The sequence below is a fragment of the Rissa tridactyla genome, chromosome 1 (genome assembly GCF_028500815.1).
Source record: "Rissa tridactyla isolate bRisTri1 chromosome 1, bRisTri1.patW.cur.20221130, whole genome shotgun sequence".
NCBI lineage: Eukaryota > Metazoa > Chordata > Aves > Charadriiformes > Laridae > Rissa > Rissa tridactyla.
This window is the reverse complement of record NC_071466.1, coordinates 74306114-74319544: the sequence shown is the minus strand read 5'-3', so window position 1 is coordinate 74319544 and position 13431 is coordinate 74306114. Positions and strand designations below refer to the sequence as shown.

At 39.6% G+C, this 13431-nt stretch overlaps 1 protein-coding gene across 15 annotated transcripts in view; it reads right to left on the bottom strand.

Moving 5' to 3' along the window:
• Positions 1–13431, bottom strand: part of INPP4A (inositol polyphosphate-4-phosphatase type I A) — a 131654-nt gene that overhangs the window by 34405 nt on the left and 83818 nt on the right. For 9 of the 15 annotated variants that reach the window (XM_054211700.1, XM_054211866.1, XM_054212302.1 and 6 more), the window contains 8 exons: positions 11532–11685; positions 10463–10553; positions 9640–9787; positions 6807–6937; positions 6353–6457; positions 5441–5549; positions 3721–3738; positions 941–1124 (listed from right to left, as the gene is read on the bottom strand). In XM_054211700.1, the coding sequence (XP_054067675.1) occupies positions 941–1124; positions 3721–3738; positions 5441–5549; positions 6353–6457; positions 6807–6937; positions 9640–9787; positions 10463–10553; positions 11532–11685 (940 nt within the window). The remainder of the gene's footprint in view (positions 1–940; positions 1125–3720; positions 3739–5440; positions 5550–6352; positions 6458–6806; positions 6938–9639; positions 9788–10462; positions 10554–11531; positions 11686–13431) is intronic. The other 6 variants (XM_054212555.1, XM_054212803.1, XM_054212892.1 and 3 more) reach the window with 3 other exon arrangements.

Genomic DNA, 13431 nt, shown 5'->3' with positions numbered 1-13431 from the left:
AAATTCTTCCTAATATCCATTCTAAACCTCCCCTGGCGCAACTTGTGGCCATCTCCTCTTGTCCTATCTCCTGTTACTTGGGAGAAGAGACCGACCCCCACGTGGCTACAGCCTCCTTTCAGGTAGTTGTAGAGAGCGATAAGGTCTCCCCTCAGCCTCCTTTTCTCCAGGCTAAACAACACCAGTTCCCTCAGCTGCTCCTCACAGGGCTTGCTCTCTAGACCCCTCACCAGCTTCGTTGCCCTCCTCTGGACACGCTCCAGCACCTCAATGTCTTTCTTGTAGTGAGGGGCCCAAAACTGGACACAGTATTCAAGGGGCAGTCTCACCAGTGGCGAGTACAGCAGGGGATGACCACTTCCCTAGTCCTGCTGGCCGCACTATTTCTGATACAAGCCAGGATGCTATTGGCCTTCTTGGCCACCTGAGCACAATACTGGCTCATATTCAGCCAGCTGTTGACCAACACCCCAGGTCCTTTTCCACCAGGCAGCTCTCCAGCCACACTTCCCCAAGCCTGTAGTGCTGCATGGGGTTGTTGTGCAGGACCCAGCACTTGGCCTTGCGGAACCTCATACCATTGGCCTCGGCCCATCGATCCAGCCTGTCCACATCCCTCTGTAGAGCCTCCTACCTCAAGTAGATCAACACTTGCACCCAACTTGGTGTTGTCTGTAAATTTAGTCAGGGTGCACTTAATCCCCTCATCCAGATCGTTGATAAAGATATTAAACAGAACCAGCCCCAATACTGAGCCCTGAGGAACACCACTTGTGACCAGCCTCCAACTGGATTTAACCCCATTCATCACAACTCTTTGGGCCCTGCCATCCAGCCAGTTTTTTACTCAGTCAAGATTACGCCTGTCGAAGCCATGACACACCAGTTTCTCCAGGAGAACGCTGTGGAAATACAGTGTGGAAATGTATTATTCTCCTACCTTGTCTGCTAGGATGGCAAGTGTTCTTTCAAGGCCATTAGCTGATCTATCCTTGGCAGCTCTTGAGAGCCTTTCTGCATAGTAACTGACTTGCGTTTTAAGGGTGTTGATTTGTGCAATAATTTCCTTTGCTCTAACAATGTCCTGTGGGATGTATATTATTGACTGGGAACCTGTTGAAGTGCTGAAAAAAAAAGACTGATTTTAGGGGAAAAATTGATCTAGAGGTACACATTACAGTAGCATGCTAGGGAATTAATGGCGGACAACAAAAATTTACCTAAATTAGCAATCAACAGTGAAAGGCCAGTGGGCAATTGCACAGCAGGAACATGATCCTAGAGCCTCCTCTGCCTTTATTGAAAGCATTCAGATGCAGATTTAGTAATGCCTTATGCCAAGGGACTGTGGGCAGAACTAATATACCAGAGGGACAGTTTCGCTGAGGACAATGTGGATGATAGATTTTGCCATCAGAGACAGAACCACTGTTTGCAGAGACAGCTTGCCCCACTCTCCCTTTCCTTACGACACACATGCTTCACTGAGGCCTGGTTTACAAACCTGTTTTATCACATAGCTACTAGCACCATGAAAAGAAAATCTGTGCTCCTTCTAACACAGAAATGCCACTCAGATCCATAATGCAAACACTGTGATATTATCAAAAAATCCTTCTGCTAGTATATCCCTTTCTCTATTGCAGGTCTGGTTCAAGTTACACCAGAAAAAGCAATCTTATGTTACATAAAAAACCAAAGTATATATCCAGGCTAATTGAAGCACTCTGTCCTTGGTGTAGCTTCTGTTAGAACACACTTACTATACTAAACTAGGACATGATACAACTTTCCCTATTATAAACTCAGCTGTAACAATATAAAGCAATAGCAAATTTTGGCCTTTTCCAAATAGTAAGGGAAATAAACTACACCAATAAAACTTATCATTAAATTGGGATACTGCAGCTCCACTAAGACTGCTTACTTGGCAGTGGAGGAGAATAGTTTATGTCCTCTAAGTTTAGATGTCTACAGAAGTTGCTTATCTGGTCCAAGACAGACGCTTGGACTCCCTCTGTAACTACTGGAGAGAGAATAGAACTTCTAAAGGGTGATTTAATCATATCTGAGAAGAGTTGTTCACAAAAGCTGCCTTTTAGCTTAGAAAATGACTTTAAGCTGAAGTTGTGCTCTTAGTTAACTACTTGGAATCAACCAATCACTACTTCCTTTGCCAGGCAATATGCTGTTTTTTTCCTCCCAATAGGAAACCTATACAAAGATTAAGCCTTCACATCAGCTCCCGCTATGACAAGTGTGATGCCTGTTCATGACGTGGCATCAAGAATGAGGCGACACCAATTGTATATTATCTAAATTTTATTCACTTTTTCCAGTCATGAATGGCTTCAGCTTAGTAATAGCACAGAAGAACCTACTGTTTGCACCAATCTCAGCACTGTTTAATGGACACAGCTATGCTGAGAGACTACAGAGAGAGGAGTTTCTTTTCCAGGCACAGTTACCTCAGATCACAACCTCCAAGGAGTGTGAATTCCTCTGCTACCCCTAGAGCAATGCTGTTAATTTCTGCAGTGTGTCTGTGAGGTAAAACTGGAGAGTTGCGTGGGGCATGCTTTAAAATCATTGCCACAAATACCAATTCTTGTCCCTTAACTGATATTAAGGCAAGGGGGGAGCTTAATCCCAGTATCTGTCTGAGCTCCATTATGAAAAAAGATGGAGGATTTGTTTTCAAAGGATACAATGCAGAAGTAATTCTTTGTGTCCCTCTGGTCACCCACCTGAGTGGAGCAAAGAACAACCACTCCCCAGTACTGCTACGTCATACAGCAAATTAATCTCAGCTTTTAGAACTTTCCCTTTACGTGATTTGTGCACTCTATTGACCAGTGATCTTAATGACAATTCCTCTGAGCAATTTCTTTCCACGACAGTGTGATTAACATGCATAAAGATGTTTTTGGCAGGAAAGGCCATGCAACATATTGAAATCTGATTTAGAATTATTTCATTTTTTAATCACAAACATTTGCTGGGATGATCAGGGGGAAAATTTATGGTGTAAAGTTCACATATATTTACTTTCCAAACTGCAATTGCTTTTTCAAATGAACAGCTCTTATTGTACTATATCAGCAAACTGTAAAACATCGTTAAGCTCTGAGTGAATTAGGGGTTCAACCTTTAATATAAATAATTTAGAGCAGAACTTCTGCGCTGTTGAACTATCAATTCATGTTTCCTTTTCATAGCACTGAACAACACAACATGAAGAAATATAAACAAAAGTTAAGCAAAAATGCTTAAATGAAGACATGGGTTACAAAAATATAAACCATGCCAATCTATCACCATAAATATTTAAAAATACATAGAGTTATCATAATTATCTTCCACTTCTGGCAGAAAGTTTCTCTCTCCAGGCAGTTTTCACTGGAAATCGCAGAGGAAAAGATATAAAATTCTTGTGTTCTGATCTTCAGCTTTCTAACTTTTATGATCAGAGAGAGCCAGGAAGCTAGCTGTTCATTAAAAACAAACATTGCAGATGAAATTAAATTCATTCACACATCATGTTCTACAAAGCAGATACAATTACTTAGAGCACAATTAGGGATGCCGTGATGCATGACATTAAAAGCCCTGCACGCTTTAAAACACATCAGATTTTTGCCAAAGAAAAGAAAGAAACGAAAAAGAAAACACAAAGAACAGAAACCCTCTCTACATAACTCTCAGAAACAGAAAACTCACCAACACTCCTCATAACTGCTAAAAAAACAAAAAACCAAAATAAAATTAGCAGATTGTTAGCAAATACCAAAGGCAGAAAACAAAACAAAGGATGTTTGGGGAAATAACTTATTTGAGTCATCTTTTCAACATGGCGGGTACATAACAATTAAACTTGTAAGCAAAAAACCACAGACTGCCAGATGCCCATGTGCTGTTCTGGGGAAATGTGGATGCACCAAGCACAATTTTGCCAATGAAAGGAGAAAGAACTGAATGATATCTATGTAACAATGAAACTGAGGAGATGGATCTCAGTTCTACTATACTGGCTTTTATGATAACACAGAAGTACTTAAAAGGAAAGTTATTCTTCTAATGTTGAACTTGCAGTTTTTCATGGACCCAGAAGGAACAGGTCTGTAAAGCTTAGAGGAAAAGTACTGGATAGAAATTAAGCTCGCTGATCAGCTTAGTTATCGGGAGGGGGTGGGGGGAAGAACATGGGACTTTATATATTGCAGGACTGAGGCCCACTTCAGTAGCTAAGCTGACAGAAGGAGGTTATTTCAGAAAGCAATAGTGGTATCTAAAGAACAGGAAGGGTGAGCCTAGCATACCAGTGCTTCCAGGTTTACAGCCTTCTCTAGTCTCATCCTAGTGCATTCTGTAAGTAAGGAATAATTACACTAGGCATATTTTTGCACTAATGTTTTTATCAGTACATATCTGACTGATGTTCACAGGATGCTGCTATTCACTTCTCCACTGCCAAAATTAATTCTGCAGTTGGCAGAGCCTGGTTCCCACGTCACTCCCTCCTCTCATCAGCTCCAAATCCTACAACCCTTTCTTTGGAAGGGAGTTATCAAAGTCTCCTTTTCCCTGGCTACAATGATTCCTTGTCCTTGTCTCATTGTTCCTTAAATTCTCCATACTGCAGCAAAAGTAACGCACACCCAGACAGAATTATCTCTTCCTTGGGAGCTGGAGTGGATGCCAGGCTCACATGCCCTTTAGCATATGTGACCTTCACAATTGCTGCCCCTTCCTCCAGTACACATGGTTGCACTTCCAGAGAGGTCACTAGACAGTCCCTGAAGACAGAACTGTGGAGATCAAGTATCCTGTCTTTAGAGCAGAGTGAGGCCAGATTCAGAAGCCAAATCTGCGCATAAACCTTGAGGAAATCCAGAAAACCCTCCAGCAATAGTCCCAGAACTAAACCCAAGTCGTCAACAAGAAATCTGCCAATCAGGCACAGCTGTTGTGTACTAAAGAGAGTTAAGCAATATGACGTGGAAGCTATGAGAGGAGTGAAAGTGTCGTGAAAATAATGGGTTGAACGCATAATGGAGTGCAGCTGAGGAGGTTCCACAGACAAATTTCCTAATCAGAAATTAGGATTTAGGCAGAAATTAGGTAGAATCCAAACCCAACACCTAAAATAGCTAAACTAAATCAACCAACAAGTATTCAGGAAAAGTAAAGATTTCTCTAAAAAGACTGTTAGAAAGGACCCATCAGTAAACAAAAAATATGTTCATATAAAGGGGAAACTGTTTTCCCTCTCCTTCTTTGGAAAGAAAGAAAAAAAAAAAGGAATAATCTTCACGTTATATAGTAGAACTATTGAATGGAATGCAACAAAAACAGAGAATGGAGTGATTTTCCAAATCACTGAGCATGGACCAGGAGGAAAAGTCATGATAACAGCTGACACAACAACATTTCTACTTACTGTTTCTTTGCCTCTTCAAATTTATGCAGCTTTTTCCGCAAGCCACCTGATTTAAAGCCTTGACAATGAGCTGCTGGTGCTCCTATGGTGACTATGTCGTAGTTCTGATCTGGGATGGACAAAAAGGACTTACAAATGAAAGCGTGTCATCTTTAATGTGGACAAACAATTGTGGAAATTCAAAAACTACTCTGAAAGTAATTTTTGTAAAACTTTGTGCCAATGTTTTGAAGGACATGGAGAAGTGAATTGTCTTAGAGGCCCTAGAAATCCATCAAGTACTTTTGAGGTGAAAGAATGATACTTGAATGCAAGTCCTCTGTTTCTTAAGACTGACAGTGAAAAAGAAGCCTTGAACATTGGTCTTTACACAAAACCTGCCATTACTGGAATCCTTCACATGGATACATGGGAAAAGTTTGTGTCCATTGTTAGTGGGAACTACCGTTAAAAGAAGGGAAAACCTAGATTATTTATGAAGAAACAAGCTTGATGTGAACAAACTGGTGTGATTTTGCATTACCATACCCAATGGTTCCAGAGAAAAAGTGCACAAGCTTAACAACAAAAAACAGTCATAACTTTAGCTATTCTGCTACAACTCAAAATGACTGTAAGGGACACAGCAGCTTAATTCAATATATTCCCTAGTACAAAGGTTGACTTGTGTTACCTTTGTGTACAGTTAACTCTAGAACCTAGTTTTCCCACCTGTAGAACAGTGATAATTATACTCACTCCCCTTCTTTTGCAAAGAGATTTGGAATCCGAGGACAGAAGGTGCTACAAAAATGCCAAGTGGCACTAGTACTACAGAGCAGTAGCTTGCAGAAACTTGGCTAAACAGTTGAGGATGGAAATAAAAAAATGGAAAGAAAAGTAACAGAATAAGGTGAAGAAAGAAACAAATACCTGATCCTCCATCATCCTGGACTCTCATTCTTTGTATATGTAAATTCGTAGGAACAAACTCCAATTTTTTATCAGCTTTCAAACTACTGGCTTTAAATGAAGGACCTGAGAAATGCAGGAGAAAAGTAAGCATAAAACCCCTCTGCTTCTGCTTATGCTAAAACATTCAAGGAGCTTCATTCATAATTTGCTATGTACTGAAAGTAAAGCAGAGAAAAAAAAATATCTTTCTGTTACTGTTCATAATTGTTCTCTACTTTTAGAGTAAAATAAGAGAATGAATAAAGCAGACAAATATTCCCAGATCATTAGAAAACTCAAAATAAACATTAATAAAGAAATCTAAAAATAGTAATTTTTACTCATCAAACTAAAACATTCTGGTTTCCAAATTTCAGAGAAGCACCAACAATCATGGTTGAGAAGTATCATGTTATTATGAAAGAGAAATCACCTTTATACTGGTGCAGGTCAGTTAGATTTTCCTGATAAGTTAAAATAATTGTTTGGTACTGAGTAACTATTTGTCGACGAAGGCTTTCCCAACAAGGAGACAGTTCTCCCAATTCTTCTAGTTCACAAACCCTGGGAAGGAAGGAAGAAGAGAGGTGTTTAGTTCCATCGTCCACTGGACCAAGAAGAACAAGTTTCACATTGAATCAATATAGCACCATCCTCAGCTGACACATTCTCAATTCACTCTGGTCTACCTGGTCACCAGACTGAGAATGCTTCCAAACATACATTCCAAAGCACAGCTGTTGAGCTCTACTCCTAGGTACACAGGTTCTTTACAGGCAGAATACACTGTATTCCCTCCAGGAGCCTCAGGTGTTGGTGAGAACCAAAGCCTCCCTCCTTTCTGCAGGAGCTCTCAAGCTATATGATAATTTGCAAATGATGGGCACTGTCATTGTGTCAGGTGACTTGGGACAATGAGGACCTTTTTAGGCCACTCCACTGAACTTTGGTGGCACTCAAATTGAATCAGAACTGTGACAGAGCCTACGTGGGAGATTAGCACCTATCTGACATTAGGTACAAGGAGTATCTGCACTGGCCAGGTATCTACACAACAGTTTAGAAGGCCACACAGGGAAGGTAAGCATTAATAAGGGTTTGGAGAGACAAAAGATCAGACAATAAAACCTTCATCTAAGATTCTGGATTTTAGGCATTCAAGTTTCACTGTCGGTTGAATAAAGGATGACTGGGTACCCCTAGATATGAACAAGAAAACCCCCAGTTTTTCCACTGCACTGGGAAAGACTGCTAGGTTTTCACTCACACATGGCAATCCCGTGTTACATACTGCTCCCCAACAGCGCTGCTAAGAAAATACTCAGTGTATTTCATGTCATGCTTTTATTACTCTCTTCTTGGATTAAGACATTATTTGGAATGAAGAAAGAAGGGAAAAGTAAGTAAGTCAACGCCAGACACAATTCAACAGCACCTTACACCAGAAAAGGTAGAAAAATCACCTGTCAAAAGAATCCAGCAGTTCTTCTTGAAATTCTCTCAATATCCCTAATCCATAGTTTTAATCAATTGTCTGCATATAATTTATGACAGCATTTCACAGAACAATTCCCACTCCACAGTATTTAGGATATTATCAAAAAGAAGTAATTTTCCAAGAAAAACATCAGACCAATTTGCCAGTAGGCAACAGTGAGAACTACGTTTATTGTTGACTTGGAAAAAGACACTTCCAGTTTCATCTTGTGAACTCCTTCTGCATGAGATGTTTTATGACTACCCTGTCAAACTCCCTGCTCAAAACAAGCCATTCATCTGAGCCCAGGTCTTCCTGAAGTAAATTCGCAGCTTAATACTTCAAGTTTACTTGTTTGTCCCATAGAGCTAACACAGCTACGTGCATGGCATAAATAATTAGGTAGTCAAAATATCCCCCCGGTTAGATGTTTCCTTTCAACGAGCTTTGGCTCAGGAGAGCTTTATGTAAGACACAGCAGTTGTGGTTATTCAAGGACGTTTTAAAAGTCATTGGGATGTTAAGACAGAAGCAGCTGTGCTTGTCTAGTTGTCCAGCATTCCTCTGGGCTGCAGCACAGAGAATGGAGAAGAGAGTATTTGGCCAAATCTGAGAGATTCTATGAAAACAAAGTGTGATTGTGTATGTCATTGTGGGTCACCTCAACTGAGCAGAGAGAGAGTCTTTCTCACTAATTACAGAAAAGTCCTATTTACCTTTGAGCAACACAATTCAGAGCATATAAAGTTGTATTAGCAAGCACCTGGGCTGTTATTAACCCGTAACGGTACACAATATGTATCCATCTATCTCTATATAATTTTAGCAAGAGCCTCTGAACATGGCTAACACCTTAAGAAACTTCACCATCCACAATCTTACAGAAGTAAATTCAGAATAAACCTACAAAATGCTTAACAGATTTCTCTCTCCCTCCCACCTCCTAAAATGAGAAAAAGTCATTACTGTCCTACAGTGTCTCATTTTACTTGCTTTTATTCTGTTTGCATTCCATTCAAAACTACTCTTCTAATTCTCAAAGCCATCTCTTAACTGAGTGGAGTTAGTGCTCCTACGATCTATCTTTGCTTTGCTTTCATAGCATGGAAGTCAACTGACTTTCAAGGTTCACCTTCAAAGCGATTTGGATTTTTCTTCTCTATCTGCTACTCTAATTACTCATTCTGCTCAGCCGGTTTCTGTGTTGTCTCTGTTCCTTTCTCAAAATTCTCAGCAGCTGAAGTTATTACTGTCATTTATGCTGTCTCATCTACCCAGACATCCCCCCCACCTATGAAAGTTGAGATATGTTTTATTTGTAATTCAACTTAGTTTTTCTCTTTATATTAAAAATAAGCTATGTTTAAAAAACAAAGTGTATTGAAATATATAAATTATTATATATATAAGATAAAGTATTCTAATGAGCTGGACCTAATACAGTCACGCGACTATGGAATAATATATTCTGTGGCTTTATCAGTATTTTTTGAGAGCAACAGATAACCCCTAAGTGCATCTAACTGCAGTATGATTTTAAGTGTTCACTATGCCACCAGTTCTCTCCCATCAGCACCTTTGTATATTCATGTTAACATACACTCAAGCTCAAACTCTATACTCTGACACGAAATCTTCTTCACTGTAGCTGTACAGTCAGCAGCTTGCTGCTTTTACTATTTTTTTCTTCAGTGCCTCTGTGCATTAACACAGATACATTCCTTGGTAAAACTCAGTAACAGCCATATCACTGCTGTATTGCTGTACATGTAAACTGGCCTGAACCCACCTTGCTGCATCTTCTTCTAGAAGAAGCTTCACAAACTGCCTAGGGATGTGCAGCGACAGGATGCTCTCAGCCATCTGCTCCAAGATTCTCAAGTGGTTTCCGTCAGTGGTTGGGAAGCGATACATTCGGCAAATGGCACCACCAAATACTGAAGAATTAAAATCATGTTATTTAAGTGTAAGGTGTGAGTTAAAAGTGTACAAAGTCTCTCCTTTTTTAAAGTAAATGGCTTTGATTATAGTAAATGGCTATGATAATATGCTTTAACACACTGCTGTAAAGATTGGGTTTAACCAGCCATCAGTCTAGCTTTTCCAAGCATGGTCATTTTGTAATGACCATTCTTCCAATGCGTGCAAGAAAAGCCTCCAAATGAGTTAGAACACTGCTAAGGAAATGAAATACATATTCAACTTTTGAAATACTTTTTTTTTTTTAACATACTGCGCATTTTCCTCTCACACAATCATTGCAGGAAAAGCTAACCTTTCTTCAAGAATTTTTTTTTTTTAAAAGCAACTGTTTTCCTCTGCCCCTCCCCTCACACCCCACCATTGCTTAGGAACAGACTAGCAAATTGCGTGGAAAATTTTATACTACAGTCAACTTAATGATAAAAGTTTACTTCTGCTATTTTCACTATACAAAATAGTGCAGATGATAAAATAATTTATTCTTGTGTGACACTCAAAGGGCTGCTCAGTCGGCAGCCTGTTCCTATTCAAATGAAACATCTGCCTAAATGCCCTGGGGCCACAGGCAGACAGGAGATTAGCTTCTACTGATGCCTAAAGCTTACTTGTTACTGCCCACAGCAGCTTACCAGATTTCAGTAGTGCATCTTTCCGTAATGAAGCATATTTGGATCGGATTCCTAAAGATTCTGTTAAACTTTCATCAACTGGCAACACAGTCTAAACAAAAACAAAACCCACAAAAAGTAACGAATAAAACCTCAGTGCCAGGGCAATATGCAGTGATGACCTTATGATGTAGACTTGAAAGGAATATTCAACATAACGCATGGTTAAAATAAATATTTCAAATATGTTTACTGTGGACAAAAAATGCTGCAGGCTGAAATAATAAATCCACTTAAACCCTCCAACCTAAGCATTCCTATTTACTTCTACTGCACAGTTCCAAATTCTGTAAACATTTTCATACAGCCCTTCAACTACTTTATGTTAGCACAACTCCAGAGTCCTTAAAGGTACTGCACCAATATGTGGCAGTTACAGGTCTGGCTGGATACTAAGTTATACTAATCCACATTGTCACTGTGATACACAGATACGAGTGCAGTTATCACCAGGCTATTCAGAACATAAGGTTTACAGAATTAAACATATGTCTATAATATAACATACGTCTATAAATATCTGCTCTCAGACAAATATTTGGGGAACGGAAAAAAAAATAAATATCCAGTATTCAAGTAACATGTTCAGTTTCATTAAAATCTTTTAAGTTGCCTGTGAAAATTCTGGAAATTCCCTGAGCATGCCCATTTGCTTAATGCCACCTTCAAACTCACATGTGAACTGGAATACCGCATCTCTGTGAAACTCGTTATCAGTGCATCAAGGGCACAGATGCACAGTACCACAAGCCTATTCTGATGAAGGGCATGAGCACCTGAAGCTAAAGCTTAATCACCACAAACTAAAATTTTCCCTAAGACTTTTAACCCCAAAAATGAGCACCAAGAGTTCTGCAAAATACAAGACCGCTCCTCATCATTAGGCTGCTCTTCGCAGTATTTTGAAATTGTAAAGCACTACTAAATATCAAGATTCACAGGAAAGTTGACAGCAGATGTCAACCTAGGTTATTTCAATGCTGGCAATAAATCTGCATTTTTCTGAATTTGATACAATGCTCATACTCACCCTTCCATTAATTGTATCGGGTGACCTTGTCACTGGAGGCCTTTCATCAGTTTTTTCCTCCATTTGCCATCCAATAACTGTAATGTTACCTACACGGTCACTTTCAGCCGACCTGCAACAAACACTCTGCGTTGAGATTTTTTTGGAGGTGGACCTGTTTATCAACAAGGGAACACTTATAAAAGACTATTAATCTTCAAACTCAGTGAACATTTTAAATAGGAAGCTTTTCAACTTCATTTTACATATTTTTATAATGCGTTATTCCAACAGGAAAACATTCCCCTCATTCTGCAGGGATGCTGTACAGCCCTCCTAATTGAAGGCAACCTAAAACTATGCATGTGTTTCCTTACTTCTGTAAAACCAGAAAGAGTTCAGATTTTACAATTAGCCTGTTGTAGGCAAAAGCAGCTTCAGAAAGAAAAGCTGATGCCAAAAAGAAGGATCTTGAAAAGCGGTCCAGGAAGAAGAAGGTGAAGATTCTCAATGGAGGAAAGATCCCTGATGTCACGAAGATCCTGAAGATCAGGGAGCTGCGTGGAAACAAATGCCAGAGATCCCCAGGGACTTGCACAGAACAAACTGACACAACTACCTGCCTCACCTTCCCAGACCAGCAGCCATCTCCCTGCTGGGGAGGGGAGCTGAGACCGTATGAACATGACTGAGGGGGGAGTGAGTGAGTCAGAGAATCAAGTGGGGTAAAAGCTCTAATCTTGATGGTTTTTAAATACACATCAGTACCCAGATCTACCACAGCTGCCATTTATGCTGTCTCACCCATGACACACAGTAATTTTGGCAGAGACTTTATGTTATTATTTTAAAATAGATTCTAAACAGTATTTTAAGATTGTTGTTTACACATAAAAATATGCTGGGACAGCTAAAACAGAAAAAAAAAGTCTCTGGAACAGACAATACTGGGGAGGCCAAAGAAATAAGCACAGAAGATGACTACAAGAAAAGGTTTAAGTCCCCAAATCATGCAGCATGTTTATAGACATTACTCAGCATCCAGGTTACACATCTGACAGGTTACGTGACAATGAGAAGACATGTATGTATTCACACACATTGATAATCAGAATATATCTGATATCAAAACAAGAGAGTTTAATAAAGTCCATTTTCAAGTCATGAAAGTCATGAAAGAATACACCTAACAGAATAACCATGCCTAACACAGAACGATGAAACTCCTGCCATCACATTCCTCCTCTTCTTTATCTCCCTCAAAACACCCTCATCTTCACACCTATGATAAATTATACTACTTTACCCACCACCAATATCAATCTTTTGGTGCCTTTTCTGACTCATTTCCCTCATCTGCTCCCCATTGTTAAATCATGTAAATTTTTTCTTTACAAAACATTGTGGAAAAGCCAAAAACCTTACCCACCTCTTCTCTTAGTGTGAAAAGCTTTGTCCATGTTTTATTAGTTGTGTCTGGGCTAAGAAATTGCTGCAAGTTTACCACAGTCACTGTTTCCAGTGCTGATTATGCTGATACTACCAACACCATGTTCCTCAGTCTCTCCGATTATGCTTGCTCCTTCAACTGACTTCCCCTTGCCTTCTCCGACAGGGACACCTGTCCTACTTTCAACACATACTACTGCAATGTGCATTTACACATCAGACCTGTCTTTCCTTCATCTCACTTTGCTTTCTTCATTCTTCCCCAACCCTCTACTTAACTTTGCCCTCTACTTAACTTTGTCTCACACTGGCATTCAAGAGAGTGATTTGATTCCTATGATTAGAACTACTACCTTCAGGATTGACATTAGACTCACACTCTCTTTTTCATTCCCTTCAGAGTCACATTCCTTCCATGAAAGTTTCTAATATGAATTAAACTAGAAAATTACATCAGTCAATGTTGCTGTCA